Source organism: Geospiza fortis, unplaced genomic scaffold, assembly GCF_000277835.1.
Source record: "Geospiza fortis unplaced genomic scaffold, GeoFor_1.0 scaffold433, whole genome shotgun sequence".
NCBI classification, from domain to species: domain Eukaryota; kingdom Metazoa; phylum Chordata; class Aves; order Passeriformes; family Thraupidae; genus Geospiza; species Geospiza fortis.
Window position 1 is genome coordinate 74,480 of NW_005054554.1, and position 14,461 is coordinate 88,940.

At 36.6% G+C, this 14,461-nt stretch overlaps 1 protein-coding gene across 1 annotated transcript in view; it reads left to right on the forward strand.

The window, feature by feature from the left end:
• Positions 1 to 12,804, forward strand: part of SLC25A46 (solute carrier family 25 member 46) — a 13,673-nt gene extending 869 nt beyond the window's left edge. The window contains 9 exon segments of the mRNA XM_005429528.3: positions 616 to 711; positions 714 to 734; positions 1,591 to 1,633; positions 2,902 to 2,959; positions 3,447 to 3,524; positions 4,231 to 4,331; positions 6,950 to 7,006; positions 7,463 to 7,520; positions 10,579 to 12,804. Coding sequence (XP_005429585.3) covers positions 616 to 711; positions 714 to 734; positions 1,591 to 1,633; positions 2,902 to 2,959; positions 3,447 to 3,524; positions 4,231 to 4,331; positions 6,950 to 7,006; positions 7,463 to 7,520; positions 10,579 to 11,157 — 1,091 coding nt within the window. The 3' untranslated portion in view covers positions 11,158 to 12,804.
• Positions 12,805 to 14,461: the final 1,657 nt, after the last annotated feature.

Below are 14,461 nucleotides of genomic sequence, written 5' to 3' on the forward strand. Positions count from 1 at the left end.
CGGGAGAAAAGTCCTTTATAAGAAGGCGGACTGCTCCGTGGCTGCCTGTTGCGCTCCAGCACTGTGCAACTCCATGCAAAAATGGTTTGACAGTGCCAGAGCGCGCCCGCAGCTTCTCGTTAAGCAGTGTGCAGTCAGCTTGCTCGTCATTGCCCTGTAAACAATCTCCTGCAGAAACACTCCGCCCTCTTTAAGGGCAGGAAGTGCTTTCGGCTCTTAGAGTGCTGCGTTATCGTGGTGGTGGTACGGACTGCGTGGCTTCTCTCGGGTTTAAAACATGAACTGCTGACGTAAACCTCCCATGTCCATGTGTGATTGCGAGGGAACTGTGGGACTGGTAGGATTTAAGGAATCAACAGTGTACGAGGCTTTTTCAGTAGTTGCTAGGAAACAGAGTGTAAGCCTCCATAAATAAAGTAATTTCAGATCTTCATGAAATTGAGGTGAATTAAGGAAAACTTGCTGTATCTAGGGTACTGTATGTTGCTTTCTTTAAATAAAAGGAGCAGGTTATAGAGTATCAAAAGATACATGAAATAGTAATTTACCTGAAATCTAATTATATTAGTAGGCAAGTCTTTCTTTTCTGAGCTGTAGTGCAGTGTTTTTATTTAGGTCTCACCAAGAGTACAGCCTTTAGCTGGACTCCATCCATGCGTGCACTGGTGGAAGCACTGTTTAAGTATCCTTGCATAGCTGGAGAGTACATTTTTCCCCCTATCTACATGTGGAAGGCGTGTTCGTTCTGCACTTTGGAGCACTGATACGGAGTTGCTGTAATCACTGAATCCAGCAGCTGCAAATGGTATCTTACCATTTTTAGGAGGGCTACCACATTTGTGTGGAGCCCCACTGAAGTTACTTTATCTGTGCCTTCAGACTGCTTGCACTCTGAAGATTGTAGGGCTGAGCATTAATTTTAAAATGCCTTTACTGTTCTGATGCTCATCTTAAAATCCCTTCTGGTAATTCCCAATGTGCAAATGTTTGTCTGGTTGCAGGCAACCGAGAGTTGAATTAATTACTTTTGTAATTCTCCAATAACTAGATTTTTGCGAAGGACTGGACATAAACAACTGGCTTGAAAATATGCTTTATGTTGATGTTTGTTACCTTATCCATGGCTTTTTGTGTAACTTCAGCCAAAATTTTGCCTTCTTACTGTTTTAACATTATTTTCACCTCAGTTATCTAAATTTATGTTTCAGAATTACTATAAACTCATGCATGCTAGATCTTTCAGTAGTTGATTTGTTGGGGTTTTTTTAGGTATTAAAATACTCTCTGTTTTACTGTTCATTTTTCTCTGTTCTTTTTTTCCCCTGTAAGAAAAGCATATTTTTTAATATATAAGAGTATGTACAAACTCAAATGCAGTCCAAAGTGCAAATATTCCTGGGGGAATATTTTTTTATATCCTCTGTTGCTCAACTACCATAAATATTGTGGTTTAGTGCTTGTAATTTTCTAATGCAAGTATAGGATAAAACTAGTTTTTCAGATCCCATGCATGGCATTTTCTCTATTTTGTGATTATCACTGCTCTATAATCTGGTTTTGTTTTGTTTTTTTTTTTTTCTTCTTTTTCAGAGCAGTTGAACAGATTTGCTGGCTTTGGTATTGGCCTTGCAAGGTAAGAGTTGTGTTGAGTGACAAAGCAGTAGTAAAACTCATATTTGTCTTATAAACCCTACATACGCTTCTATATTGTGTTTTTATTCCTACAGCCATTGAAATGTGTTTAGAAACTTACTACCCCCATTTAGATTTCTGTTTTCTTCAACTGTTGCTCAAAAATTACTTACATGAATGTAAGAAACAGTTTTTCATATTAAATGCCCAGGATGCGTGTACCCTGTCCAAGTAATCTGAAAGTAACACCAGAAAACTTTTTTGACATTTGCAACTTTTATTAATATTTTTAGGCAATACAAATATTTCCTAAGAAAGTGAAAATGTCTTCAAGTGTATTACCAAAGTATTCTCAGACCATACTGTTCATCTAACCAAGTGGTCTGAAGGTCATTTTATTCTTTATTATAGTGATTGATTATTGATAGTGTTTTTTGAGAAAGTGCCGCATTTTAAGATGCTAATGTCCAGGGAAAGTCTTACCTCTTTTGGTAGTAGCAAACTACAAATTAGCTCATTACAAATTAAATAGTTTAAAAACTGCAGTATTTTTCTGTGCCACTTGTTTATCGGAAGTTCAGAAACCAACTCGACATGATTCTGTAGCTTGTGTTTGTAAAAATCCTGGATATTCTACTTTTCTAATCCATGTCCCAGGTTTGAACAATCTGCAGGTAAGTACTTTGATCACTCAGGCACTTTGAGATGAAATTAATCTTTTCTCTGAATGGTTGAAACCAGGAATTCTGCTTTGGAAGTGAGAATTTTCCTGTGAAGTTTTGATTGAAATATGGCTTCTGGCAGTGGCAGGAGAGTTGTTTTGGGTCAGTAGTGTTTTTGGTACAGGTAGTCAGCTACTACTACCAATCCTTCTCTGGCCCTCCTAAGGACAGTCTTGATTATTAATACAGTATGCAGAATTAGCATAAAACTGGAACTAATCCTCTCAGAATTGTGGTTGTGGTTTGTTTTGTACCATGATACTTTGAGGAGGATGAGATTAAGAAATTTTGTATGTTTTTTGCTTATAAAAATATGTGCATACTATATATATATGGGGCTTTTTCATAGTGAATGTATATGTCAGATTTCATGTAACTTGTTCCTTGGGAGGCTGTTGGGTAGCCATCAAAAACATGCCTTGTTAGTTCACTAGAAAATATATTGCTTTTCCAAATACTGATCTGCTGCTGTTGCAGACAATTAACAAGCCTTTTCTAAGGAATTTTTAGTGACTTCTCGTGCATTAAATACAATTTTCCTTTGAAGCCTATTTACAGAAAATGTGTTGGCACATCCTTGCATTGTTCTACGTCGTCAGTGTCAGGTATGTGTTTTATATTACCTAGTCAAAGCTCCTGTGTCCTGTCATATCTCTGAATGAAAGTATGTATTATAGGAGGCTTTGTAATTTTTAGGGGGCCTCTGCTACATTAACAAGTTTCTGCTTGCAGAATACATGTTTTCTATTCTGCAGTTTAGCTTATTTTGAAAAATCTTGCTCATTTTTCTTTGGGCAATGGAAAGCAAAATTACAGCAAGTGTTTTGGGGTCTGCAGAGCAACTTTCAGATCCCCATTTACAAGCAGGATGCTTTGTTTCATAGGTTCTGATTTATGTATGATTTATTGTTTAAACTTTCATATGAATACTTAAAAGGGCTGCCTATTTCCCTAAATTTCTGTGAGAACTTGCTCATATTTTTAGCTGATTTTTACAGAGATAAAATTCTTATATTTGAAACACCTTTATCCTTCAGAGTTGTATTATCTGCAAGTGTGTTTCTAAGACTGCCATTGTTTATATTTTAACAGGTTAACTATCATGCACGGAATTATCATCTCACACCATTTAGTATTGTCAATATCATGTACTGCATCAATAAGACACAGGTTAGTATTTGGTGGTAGCCTGTATGTGAGCACTGAGAGTTCCTGCAGCATGTGTGTAGGAACATAGAGCATTGAAATCTCTGAGTGTTTATGTAGATGGTGTAGGAAAGTGTGGCTGTTCTGAGGGTTCGTTAGTTTTATAGTTACAAAAATGTGTCAAGAAGACGAAGTAAACCATTATTTTTTTCAGAAGTACAGTGCTTAGTGGGGAAAGATTTATGGATGTTAGAAAACAAAAAGTCCCTGAATTTTTTTTCATTAGGTTTCTAAAAGATCATTAATCATTATATGGATAAAATTATTGTTGAAGTGACTCCTTCCAAAGGTAGTACTGAGTACATTTCCAATTCTGCAGGGGAATGACAATCCTTAAACTCATGTCAGAAGGCAGGAAGAAATTCTTAATTCTAAATATCTTATGAATGTACTTTTGACATCTCAAGCTCATTTTGTCTATAAAAAATGGTGTTAAGTTTATAATACAGAATATTAACAGTGGAAGACATGCCTCCAAAATCATTGACAGGTCTTTGAAATTATTGAAAAACAAAAACTTCTTCATAGATTAAAAAATGAGTTGTTACCTGAGTTTAATGATAAAGTTGAACAGTAGAATTGTAGCCCTGTGTGGTCTGAATTTACTGAAATTTTTTAATAATAAGTTGAAAATATTTTTGAGTTTTGTGTTGGATATTTTGACGCACAGGGTCCAAGAGCTCTCTGGAAAGGAATGGGCAGCACTTTTATTGTTCAGGGCATAACCCTGGGAACAGAAGGCATCATCAGTGAATTTACACCTTTGCCAAGGTATTGCATGTTTTTTTACCACTTCTAACAAATCAGTAAGTTGTTGACTAATTTTCAAAATGTTAGTAAGGCTGTTTGAAAAGTACTACTTCATGAGACAACCAGACAATAAATAGGTGTTTCCAAACACAATGTGGTTGTCTTGGAAAAGACGACCTTATAATCCATAAATAGTGAGGAACTCTTTCTAGGAACTTTATTTGTTTGTGTCTGCTTACTTGTCTGGCTTAGAAATGCTGTGGCAAGTTGGTCTTTGGTATTCAACTCTGTAATAAAAGAAATCATAATTTTCTTCTTTCATTTAGGTTTTTATTGTGTGGTAATAGCAAATACCATACCTAAGGGAAAAATTCCTGGTCTTACTAATCTAAATACAGGCGCTAGCACTGACATTTTGCTGAATATTTGCACTGTCCTTGGTAGGAGGGAGAATAGAATGGCCTGCATTAGTGAATGAGAAGACATGGTAAATGGGTCTCCATGTCACAGCAGCTTTGTCTTTTGCCTTCCTTGACCAACAGTTATATGTACCTTGTTCAGTATTCTCATAACAAAGACGTTACCACTAAAAATTACTGACTGTATTTAAAGAGATATTCATCATTCTACGTCACTGTGTCAACCCTCTGCTGCAGAAGTTTAGTAATTTTTTACTAAAAATATTCAGGGACATGGAAACTACCCTGGGTTTAAAAAGAAGAAATTGGTTAGGATGAATCAAATACTGTTACGATGCATGTATCCATACTAATAAAAGTAGACATTGGCAAGTTCAAAAGCATTAGCAAAAGTATTTCATATTTAAATTGTATAGAGTGTGTATTTAAGGGTTTTGGTCAACTCTGTTTCATAGGTAATTGAAATTTCCTGGCATGTGCTTTCCGCCAAGTGTGTTTTAAATACAGCTCTAGGGTATGCTTAAGTTCATGAGATGTGATATAGTGTTTATATCTTCATAGTTCTGAATTCTCAAAAATTAAGCAATGTTTTTCTACTTGTGGGCCAGTTCAGCAGTTTGGAAAGTAAGCTGGTGCTGCTGCTGCCAAAAGAATCAGACCTTTCTGCTGGAACCAGCTCATTCCTTCCTCTGTGCTACTCCCATCTTTGTGGAAATACAATGTGTGACCAGTCAGGAAATTACCTGGACTGTGAAAGTGATCTGGCTAAAATGGTTTTCTCAGACGTGCACCACCCCACAATTTTCTACTGAATGCTCTCTCTTGCTTAATGGTGGCTTGCATGTTTGGGTGGTCACAGGGAGGAGAAGGTTATTGCTTGTAGCAGCAGTGCCAGCAAATCTAATTTAAAACGTTATTTAACTGCGTTATCAGGGTCCAAAGAGCACAGAGAAGTGAAATGTCAATTCTAATTCTATGTTATAGTTACATGAAAGAGTACTCCTGTTTTAGGAGAGGAGCCCAGAAATAGGTGTGAACATTTTGTACTAGGCAAATTTATTACGCAATTCTTCTTGCACAGTTATGCCTTGTGGATTGACAGATTAGGCTTTCACACATTAGTTTGGCTGGTTTAATTTTCCACATCATTTAAGTATTATGGGTAAGTGGATGCGATCCAAGTGTCTGAAGTATATAAAGCTAAAAATGATCTTATGTTCCTGTTTAGTGATTGACTTATGTATTTAAAATGTGATAGCTAGTAACAACACATAATTCTTCAGAAAAAGTAAAATCTTGCCTTTCTTGGATTAGGGATAACTACAAGCAGTGTCTGATTGTGATTCCTAGACAAGACTTGAAGCTGAAAACATTATAGCTTGTTATTAAAAGTGCAAAGTCTAGTGTGCCCAGCATTACAGACAAGTACCTATACCTCATAGCTAGAGTATTGACCATATGCATTGTCAGTATATGTGGTATTTGAATGGTATCTTGGGCTACGTGGGTTTACATTTTCTGTCAAGTGGACTGTAAACATCTGCTGTTTGTATTTTGAAATGTGTAACTAGAAATACTACTTCAAGGAAATATTGTTGATGTCACCTTTGTGTTAAATGCATGGTTTTTCTTCCTTTTTATCAGAATATGCTAAGGACTGGTCATAGGACAAAAAACTTCAATTATGTCTATATGGAATTACTGTGCAACTTCTAGCCTGACCTCTTGTACTTGATTTGCTCTTATCTAACTGTACCTGAATATAATTTAGATTTTCTTGAAAGAAATAATGACAGGGTAGACATAGCCTAAAGAACAGAAGAGCACTACCAAAATAAAATAAAAATGATTTCTTGATAGAGTAGGAAGATTTTAAAATTCTCCATTGTTCCCTGAAAATTGCTTTAAGCACTTGTACATAAGGTTGCTACATAAATGCAGAAGTGATTAAAGTCAGTTGCTGTGAGAGCTGCAAACATTTTAGTAAGTAATAACTGAAACCTTTTTTGATAGAATATCTGACAGGCCTGAAAAACTACTTGAAGTTAAGCATGATTTACTAAATGTTTCACTGTGTCCTTCCAATATGGGAAATATTTCAACCTGAATAGTAGAACACCAATATGAAAACTGACAACAGGTTGTTGACACTCATAGAAGAATTGCTTAGAATTACGTGTGGATGATTATTCATATTGTGGTAAATACTTCTCTTTTTAGAGAGCTTTCACATAAATGGAATCTCAAGCAGATAGGTGGACACCTTTTACTCAAAGGGTGAGTATAGCATGTGTCTTATATCTTACTATCTAAACATAAGAAAACTACCGAATGGACATAAGTTTAGTCTGCTGCTACATTTTCTTGACAAGATGCTAATAGTACTTTTCAATTGCTGATTTTTTGGACAATCTTTATTACATACACCACTTGCACAGGTTTTCTCATACTACATCCCTGTGTCTATAGAACTCAACTAAATTTAAAGATTATACTATTTTAGACCTTAATCAGTCTGGTCACATGGAAATAGAATTTTACTAAACTTTTGACTGAACCTCAGCTAGTTGACTTACCTCAACTAGGTGACGTACATTTTAGTAACTGGGTTATACTTGGTTAATTTTCTCTCAGGGATAATTTGGTAGATAGCTTTATCAATTTACAGGTGCCTGTTTGGCTGAGATTCTAGTATTGTCATTATGTTAATTCTTATATTGTTCATTTCTACAGGTTAACACATGTGATAGCAATGCCTTTTTATTCTGCGAGCCTGATTGAAACTGTACAGGTAATTTAAATATATCTGTAACATTTTAAAATACACTGTTACTCTTTATAGATTAGATTATCTGGAGAGATGAATCTTTGAATTCAGGTTTGTGTTGCAATAGTTGCATTTGTTTTGCTTGAGGCTGTGTGACGTAGCTGAAATGGGTGTTACCTGTGTAGGGTATATCAGTGTACTATCTTAATTCTAAATCTAGAATTAGAAAGGACATTTAATGTAGATAGTTGGAATATATTGTATATGAAATAGAGACATGCTATATTTATGTGTTCCAGCAGATAAAACATAAAGAAGTTTTTCTCAATGTAAGATTTTTAACCTTTGCTTTCCTAGACATGTTTTTACAGTGACATCTCTCCCCTACAACAACTGTAAAGTTTTTTCCAGTAGTTCAGTGGGGACTTCTAATGAAATGCTCAACTCTACCCTTACAGGACTGTTCCCATTCAATCAGCTTTTTAATTTTAATCCTCATCTAGTTCTTCCTTAGCCACAAAAATTAAAATCTGGACCTGTCACTTAGAATACGTCTTAGCTTGTTCTGTAACAGTGCAGAGTAGCCCACAGCACTGTGTTGCATACTGCCTGTCAGTGAGGTGTTGCATCTCTTTGTGGAGAAAGGCAAGAATTAGCTGTGCAGAAATGTCCAGGATAATTCTCCCAGCCCTCTCTGCATAATGACTTGCTCTTAGATGACGTGACAGAGTCTCTGTGCAGCTAATGGAACTCTCTCTGTAGATTGATCTCTCATATAGAGCGTGCAGGATAGTCACTCTTGTGTCACTGAGTCATCAGAATAATGATTTTCTTTCATAGCATAGGCAAGTTGTGTGTACTGTCAAGACTAGTTTGCTGGTCTATGTGTCCAGAATGGTGGTTTTTCTGGGGAGAAGGCTGACTTGTGCAGTTTCTTAGTTTCAGCATGCCTTTAGAGGCATGGACAGGGGCAGGACTCTGCTGTGGGCAGACGATCCAAGCCGAAATGAGCCAGAAGGTAGTAGGAGAGCTGTTCTGTCTGAACTGGCTGCATTATGGATTAACAGGACAGGTGAGGTTAAGCATCTGTGCAGGGAGAGTTATAGACAGACTCCTGACAACAAACTTACGTCCTCTGAAGATACTCTGTATTTTAAAAACCTTCTTTCCTCCTGGGATCTCTGGTTTGGGGAATATTTGGGAGACTTAGCTGGTGTGATAATGGGAACCTGGCTGGAGCTCAAATTCTTAATTGCTGGGGAATGGCTCTACCCTGAGCATGCCATAATTTTGGAACTAGAAACAGTGGTGGAACAGTGTTAATATTTCTGGAGTTCATAGCAGGCCACAGAATGTAATGTTATATATTGCTGCTCATATTTTTGTCTGAAGGGATTTTGCGTTACCTGTGTTGTTGGGCACAGGTAAATTTTTAAGCAATAAAAGAGAACATGATTTAGAGCCTGTCTTCTGTTTGCAAAGTAAGTATAAAGTTTCTTTGCTAGAGAGCAACTTAATAGGAAAACAATAAAAAACCAAAAAAGCATCTCTCTTGGCCTTTTAGGTAGATGATATCTGTAATGGATTGGTTATGAAAATTCCGCTGAGATCTGAGAATTTTAAGATTGGTAGCTTCAGCTGTGTGCAAGTATTTTAGTGAACAAGCGTATGTCTGCCTGTGTATATGCATTTATATTACATATATATTATATATATATTATGTATATATTATGTACAAAATGTGTTCTTGAGTTCCTGGAAACATCATCATAAGCTTATTAGAAACACAGCAGAAGTAATGATAGCATTTGTGAAGATATTTATATTGTGGAAGCAGCTTGGCTTGCCAGGTTTGCATTACATTCCTGTACTGCAAGAATACAATGACCAATGACAAACCAGAAAAGTTGAAGATTGTTGGATTTCCTACTAGCAGGTTTATATTGACTTTGACTGTCTTAATTCTGGTAGACCACGCTGTTCAACAGTATCTGTCTGACACTTACCCAGGTGTACATTTCACCAAAATAGCTGCGAAGGGTGGAAGTTTGTAGCTGTCACATTTGTTCTTTTGTCATTAGCATCTCAAACCTCATGGTGGCGTGTTAGGCCAAAGCAGGTTTTGAAGTGCAGTGACTGTAGTGATGTGGGTCAGAAAAGGAGTCAGTAGGGGTTGTGCTGCTTAACTTGTAATTAAAATCTGCAGCAACATTATGTTCTCAGGCATTTAAACCAGTTTCTCGCCCGCACAGAAAAGACCATCAAGGCTCTGCAGGCTGTTTAATATTTCCTCAAATACTGAGGAATATTCTGGTGGTTTATTCTGGTTTGAGCTCAGGACATAGACCACATGGACTCAGAGACTTGGACATTTAGGAGAACACCAAAATCTTGAATTTTGGATGTAAACCACATGATAAAACACTATTAGTAGGGGAAATAATGTTTTTAACTTAATGCTACCCTCGCAGGTGGATTGTAACAGAGTAAATAATTATTACAGGATTTTTATTTTTAGCACATGAATAGACTAATTATCTCTTCATTAAGAGACATCATGGGTAAAGAATACTACTTTAAATGCATATAATGCCATGAAAACATACAAAACAAACTATTAAATTCATGTCAAAAATTAGCTTTCAACACTAGTTATAGAAATCTTTACTATATAGATTCAAGTTCAAAGATTATAGTCAAAGTCTTCAAAGTAAAGCAATTTTTAATTAAATAAGTCCTTCCTGGCATTTTGCTCCAGATGTAGACATTACAAGTTCATGACTGCTTTGCATTCTGATACTTTCAGCAGTAGGCTGAAGGTTGCATTTCTTTGGTAGAAACACAGATAACTGCAATATACATTAAAAAGCCCTCACCTCTTCAAGATGGATTCATTCTTTAAAAAGAAGCTTAATTGAATGCTGTGAAGAGTGTTATAACAAGCAGCTTTTATTTGTACAGCTGTGTAGACATAATAGCATGCAAGTGTTTAACTCTTTTTAAAAGTTAAGCGCTGATAACGTGTCAGAGTGGATGTCAGGATGGTACAGCACAAGTTGTAACTCCTTGTTTGTTCTCGTAGAGTGAAATCATTCGAGACAACCCTGGCATCCTGGACTGCGTGAAAGAAGGAATTGGGAGAGTTGTAGGCTTGGGAGTACCCCATAGCAAGCGTCTCCTTCCTCTGATGGTCCTGACTTTTCCCACTGCTCTACACGGAGTTCTTCACTACGTCATCAGTTCCGTCGTCCAGAAGCTTGTCTTGTTTGTTTTGAAAAGGGATAATTCCCACAACCTTCCGACTGAGAGCTCCACTTCTGTGCAGAGCATGCTGGATGCGTATTTTCCAGAACTTATTGCTAGCTTTGCTGCTAGCCTCTGTGCTGATGTCATGCTTTACCCACTGGAAACAGTTTTGCACCGCCTTCATATTCAAGGGACACGCACAATAATTGACAATACAGACCTTGGCTATGAAGTGCTTCCAATCAATACTCAGTATGAGGGAATGAAAGACTGCATAAATACTATAAAACGGGAAGAAGGAGTGCAAGGTTTTTATAAAGGATTTGGAGCTGTTATAATACAGTATACCTTGCATGTGGCAGTTTTACAGCTTACCAAAATTATTTACTCAACACTGCTTCAAAATGTTTCTTAATCTGTCCAGGTCTGGATCCAGCACATTGGACATGATTGACTTGCTAGCCTAGGTATTGTTTAAATGGCTTAGAAAATGAACTTTGGGGAATCCACTCTGTGGATTCTCCTTTCACTGTAGAACAAGTTGTTTTAAAAATGGGGATATAGTTTCCGAAGTGTAATTAAAAAAGGACTGTTTAAAAATTACAGACACAAATTGAATATGTCATATGCAGTCATACAAAGGGGATCAGATTTCAAATGTGATTGCATTGAGGATTTACTTTTCCTCTTACCAGTTCACTGACATAAGGAATGGATATGAATTGTTAGTATCTGCTTTGTAAGCATCACATCTGATATTTAATATGGACTGTTAAGCAGTTGAAAGGAATTTATTTTCTTAAGTTATGAGAACTTGCAATTAGGGGACTGATGACCTTTTAAAAATGTTTCCAAATTCACTGTTAATGGAGCTGTGAGTAAAATATAAACTGTAAAAGTGACTTTAATAGACTTAAATGTTATCATTTACAGGTATATAGAAGACTTATTTTGCTGCAGTGTGGCAGAAGATGACAAATGGGAATCTCTTGCTTTGTATAAAAACAACAAAAAATGGGTGTGGGGCAAAGCTGCACAGAATGCAAATTTGACTGTCTTGCAGTTTGTTTGCAAGGCTAACAATAACTAAGTGTGTGAATAAAGCAAAACAAACTGATGTGTGCATGTGTAAGTGCCATTTTTAGTTGACTTTCCACTGACAACTTCAGGGTTTAGTTTTACTCTAATGCTCCATATGAGAGTGTAATAGTCATACAGATCTGTGTAGTAGTAGTTGTAGTGGTGTTCAAAGTGTACAGAAAGCCTAAGAAAACAATTGGCTGTTCCTAGAGTTTTTGTTTTGTTAGATTGGAGGGGTGTGTATAAAATTGTCTCCTTAACTATTTAGCGCTGATGTCTGTAATTTAAAATCTCTGCTAGTTTAAATATTTTGTGGAGCAGAGCTAAGTCTGTTTATGTGCAAGGGAACTATTGAAATAAATAATTTTTGCCCTCTCCTCCTTCAGACTCAGCCTGAAAATGATTTTTAATAATTCTAAACATCCTAATCCTTGGTTTCATCAGTAAATATGGGGGTTGGGACATGGTTTTTGCAAATAGAACAAGCATGTGGAAAGTCACTTTTAAATTATGAGAGGCTGCTGCTTTTTTCACATTCATGTGGCAAGTCTGTTTTTGTGAATGCTGTAAACTGATCTGCATTTTAATCATTAATCATTGTGTAGTTACCACTTACGGAAAGTAGTCATGGTGAAATAATGCAAAGATGTTGCTCTTTGTAAGTTCTGACTTCATATCAGGTCTACTTTATTATTAATCTATAACTTTCATGTATTTTAAATGCCTGAATGTTGAAATGGAAAGTATGGTGAACTTGGAAACTGGATTCTTTTGAAATACTGTTGATTGCAATTCTAGTGTATAGTGTTCTAAATAAAATGAGAATTCACTGTAAGTATTATAAAATAATTCACCAAAGAGGCATGTAAAGGAATCCTGTTTTGTGTGTCGTTTCACTGTATAGATTCCAGGGTGGCATTGTCAAGTTCCTCAACTTTGTAAGTGCAAGAACATGATGAATTAAACTACATGCAAGAGCTTAGATAAAATACTCAGTTCCTGGGTTGGTTTCTTGAAAAATATCTATGAGTATTAAGATGGCCATGCCAGAGAATCATCTGGACTGGAAAAGACCTCAGCAGGTCATGCAGTTCAAATTCCTGCTCTAAGCAAGGACAGCATTGACTTGGACATGCCCTTGTCCACTCAAGTTTTTAATACATGAAACTGGCCTTTTCAAATGTGTTAAATTCAGCTGTAGCCAACAATTTTATCACAATCACCTTGAAGCAATACCTAAGTGCATCTTGCAGTCCAGCACTTGCAGATGTATCTGTAAAATTGGCCAGTCCTGTTTTTCTATGAATAAAATTCTAGGGTTTTTTCCCTTGTGAAATGGAGGACCTGCCTTTATATATCCTTCAAGAGGGAAGATGAGTTCTCAAGAGTGATACTAGAGACTACTACAATATTTTATTGCATCAAAGACTTGCTTTCATTGCTGACAGTTTTACAGTTGTAGTCTAGGTTCTCAGATCTGTATGTAAGCAGGGTGAGAAAGAATTCTGTCAGTGTAGAGCAGCTGTTCTGAGGTGGAAAAAACCTTTTGCTTAGGGCTATACTTCTTTGGTCCTCTTTCCAGTAGTTAGAATGAACATGTTTAGGTTTTTCATGTATACTTTTTTTATCTTCCAAAACACTTAATACATTTTGTCCAGAGTTGCTAAGGTTTTGCCCATGCAAAAATGTAAATGAGTATGGGCTGAAAAACATAATTTTAACCTTTTAAATCATAGGTGTTTTTGGTTTTCATTTGGATTTTAAATCTGAAGTACTCAATTTTTAGCTCACACAAATGACCAGTAGGTGGTTTCAGCAAGAGATACCACTGAAATCTACAAATACTGAATTGTCTGTAGATGTGGAAGGTAGGTTGTGGTGAAATATGAAGAGTTCTTACGCATAAGAATAAGAATTCTTATGAAGAATTCTTACTTTAATTCTTGTGCCTGATGCAAGCAATCTTTTGTACCTTGTTTTTCTTACTATATTTTTTAACATCTTAAGAGAGCTGATTTCAAGGAGGTTAGTGGTCCTGAAGAAAGCCAGATTTTTAAGTTTTCCCCCCGTGAAGCATTACATGGCTTCTTATCCATGTCTCTTACAAGGAAAGCCTTCATGTGCCATAACTGACAGCAGCCCAGGCAGAAAACTTTGAACTATGAGGCCTCCTGGAAGCAGGCAAATATCTGCCTATGTCCTTTCATGGACAGCACACAGATGGCACTTGGCTTTTAGTTGTGTTACAGTGGAGCTTTTAGATCCAGAGTTGGTGCCAATACTGAATTCTGCGGGATTGTTCCAGCTGTGTTCGTTCCTTGTAGCAGATCTCCTCTGGGCACTGCAATAATATGAAATGTCCAGTTTTACAGATCTATGCAGAATTTGTAAGACTCAAAATTACATGTTTTTCTTAGCTCCTCTGAGTTTAGCAGCAGGTTTAAAGTATATGGAAGGTATTCATCTCGCATGGTCATTCAGCTGGATATATGCCTGCAGCTACAAACACAGCAGAATCATAGAATATCCTGAATTGAAAGGGACCCACAAGGATCATCAAAGTTCAGTTCATGGCACCCCAAGTATCCCACTAAGTGCCTGAGAGCATTGTCCAAACCCATCTTGAACCTAGGTGCTAA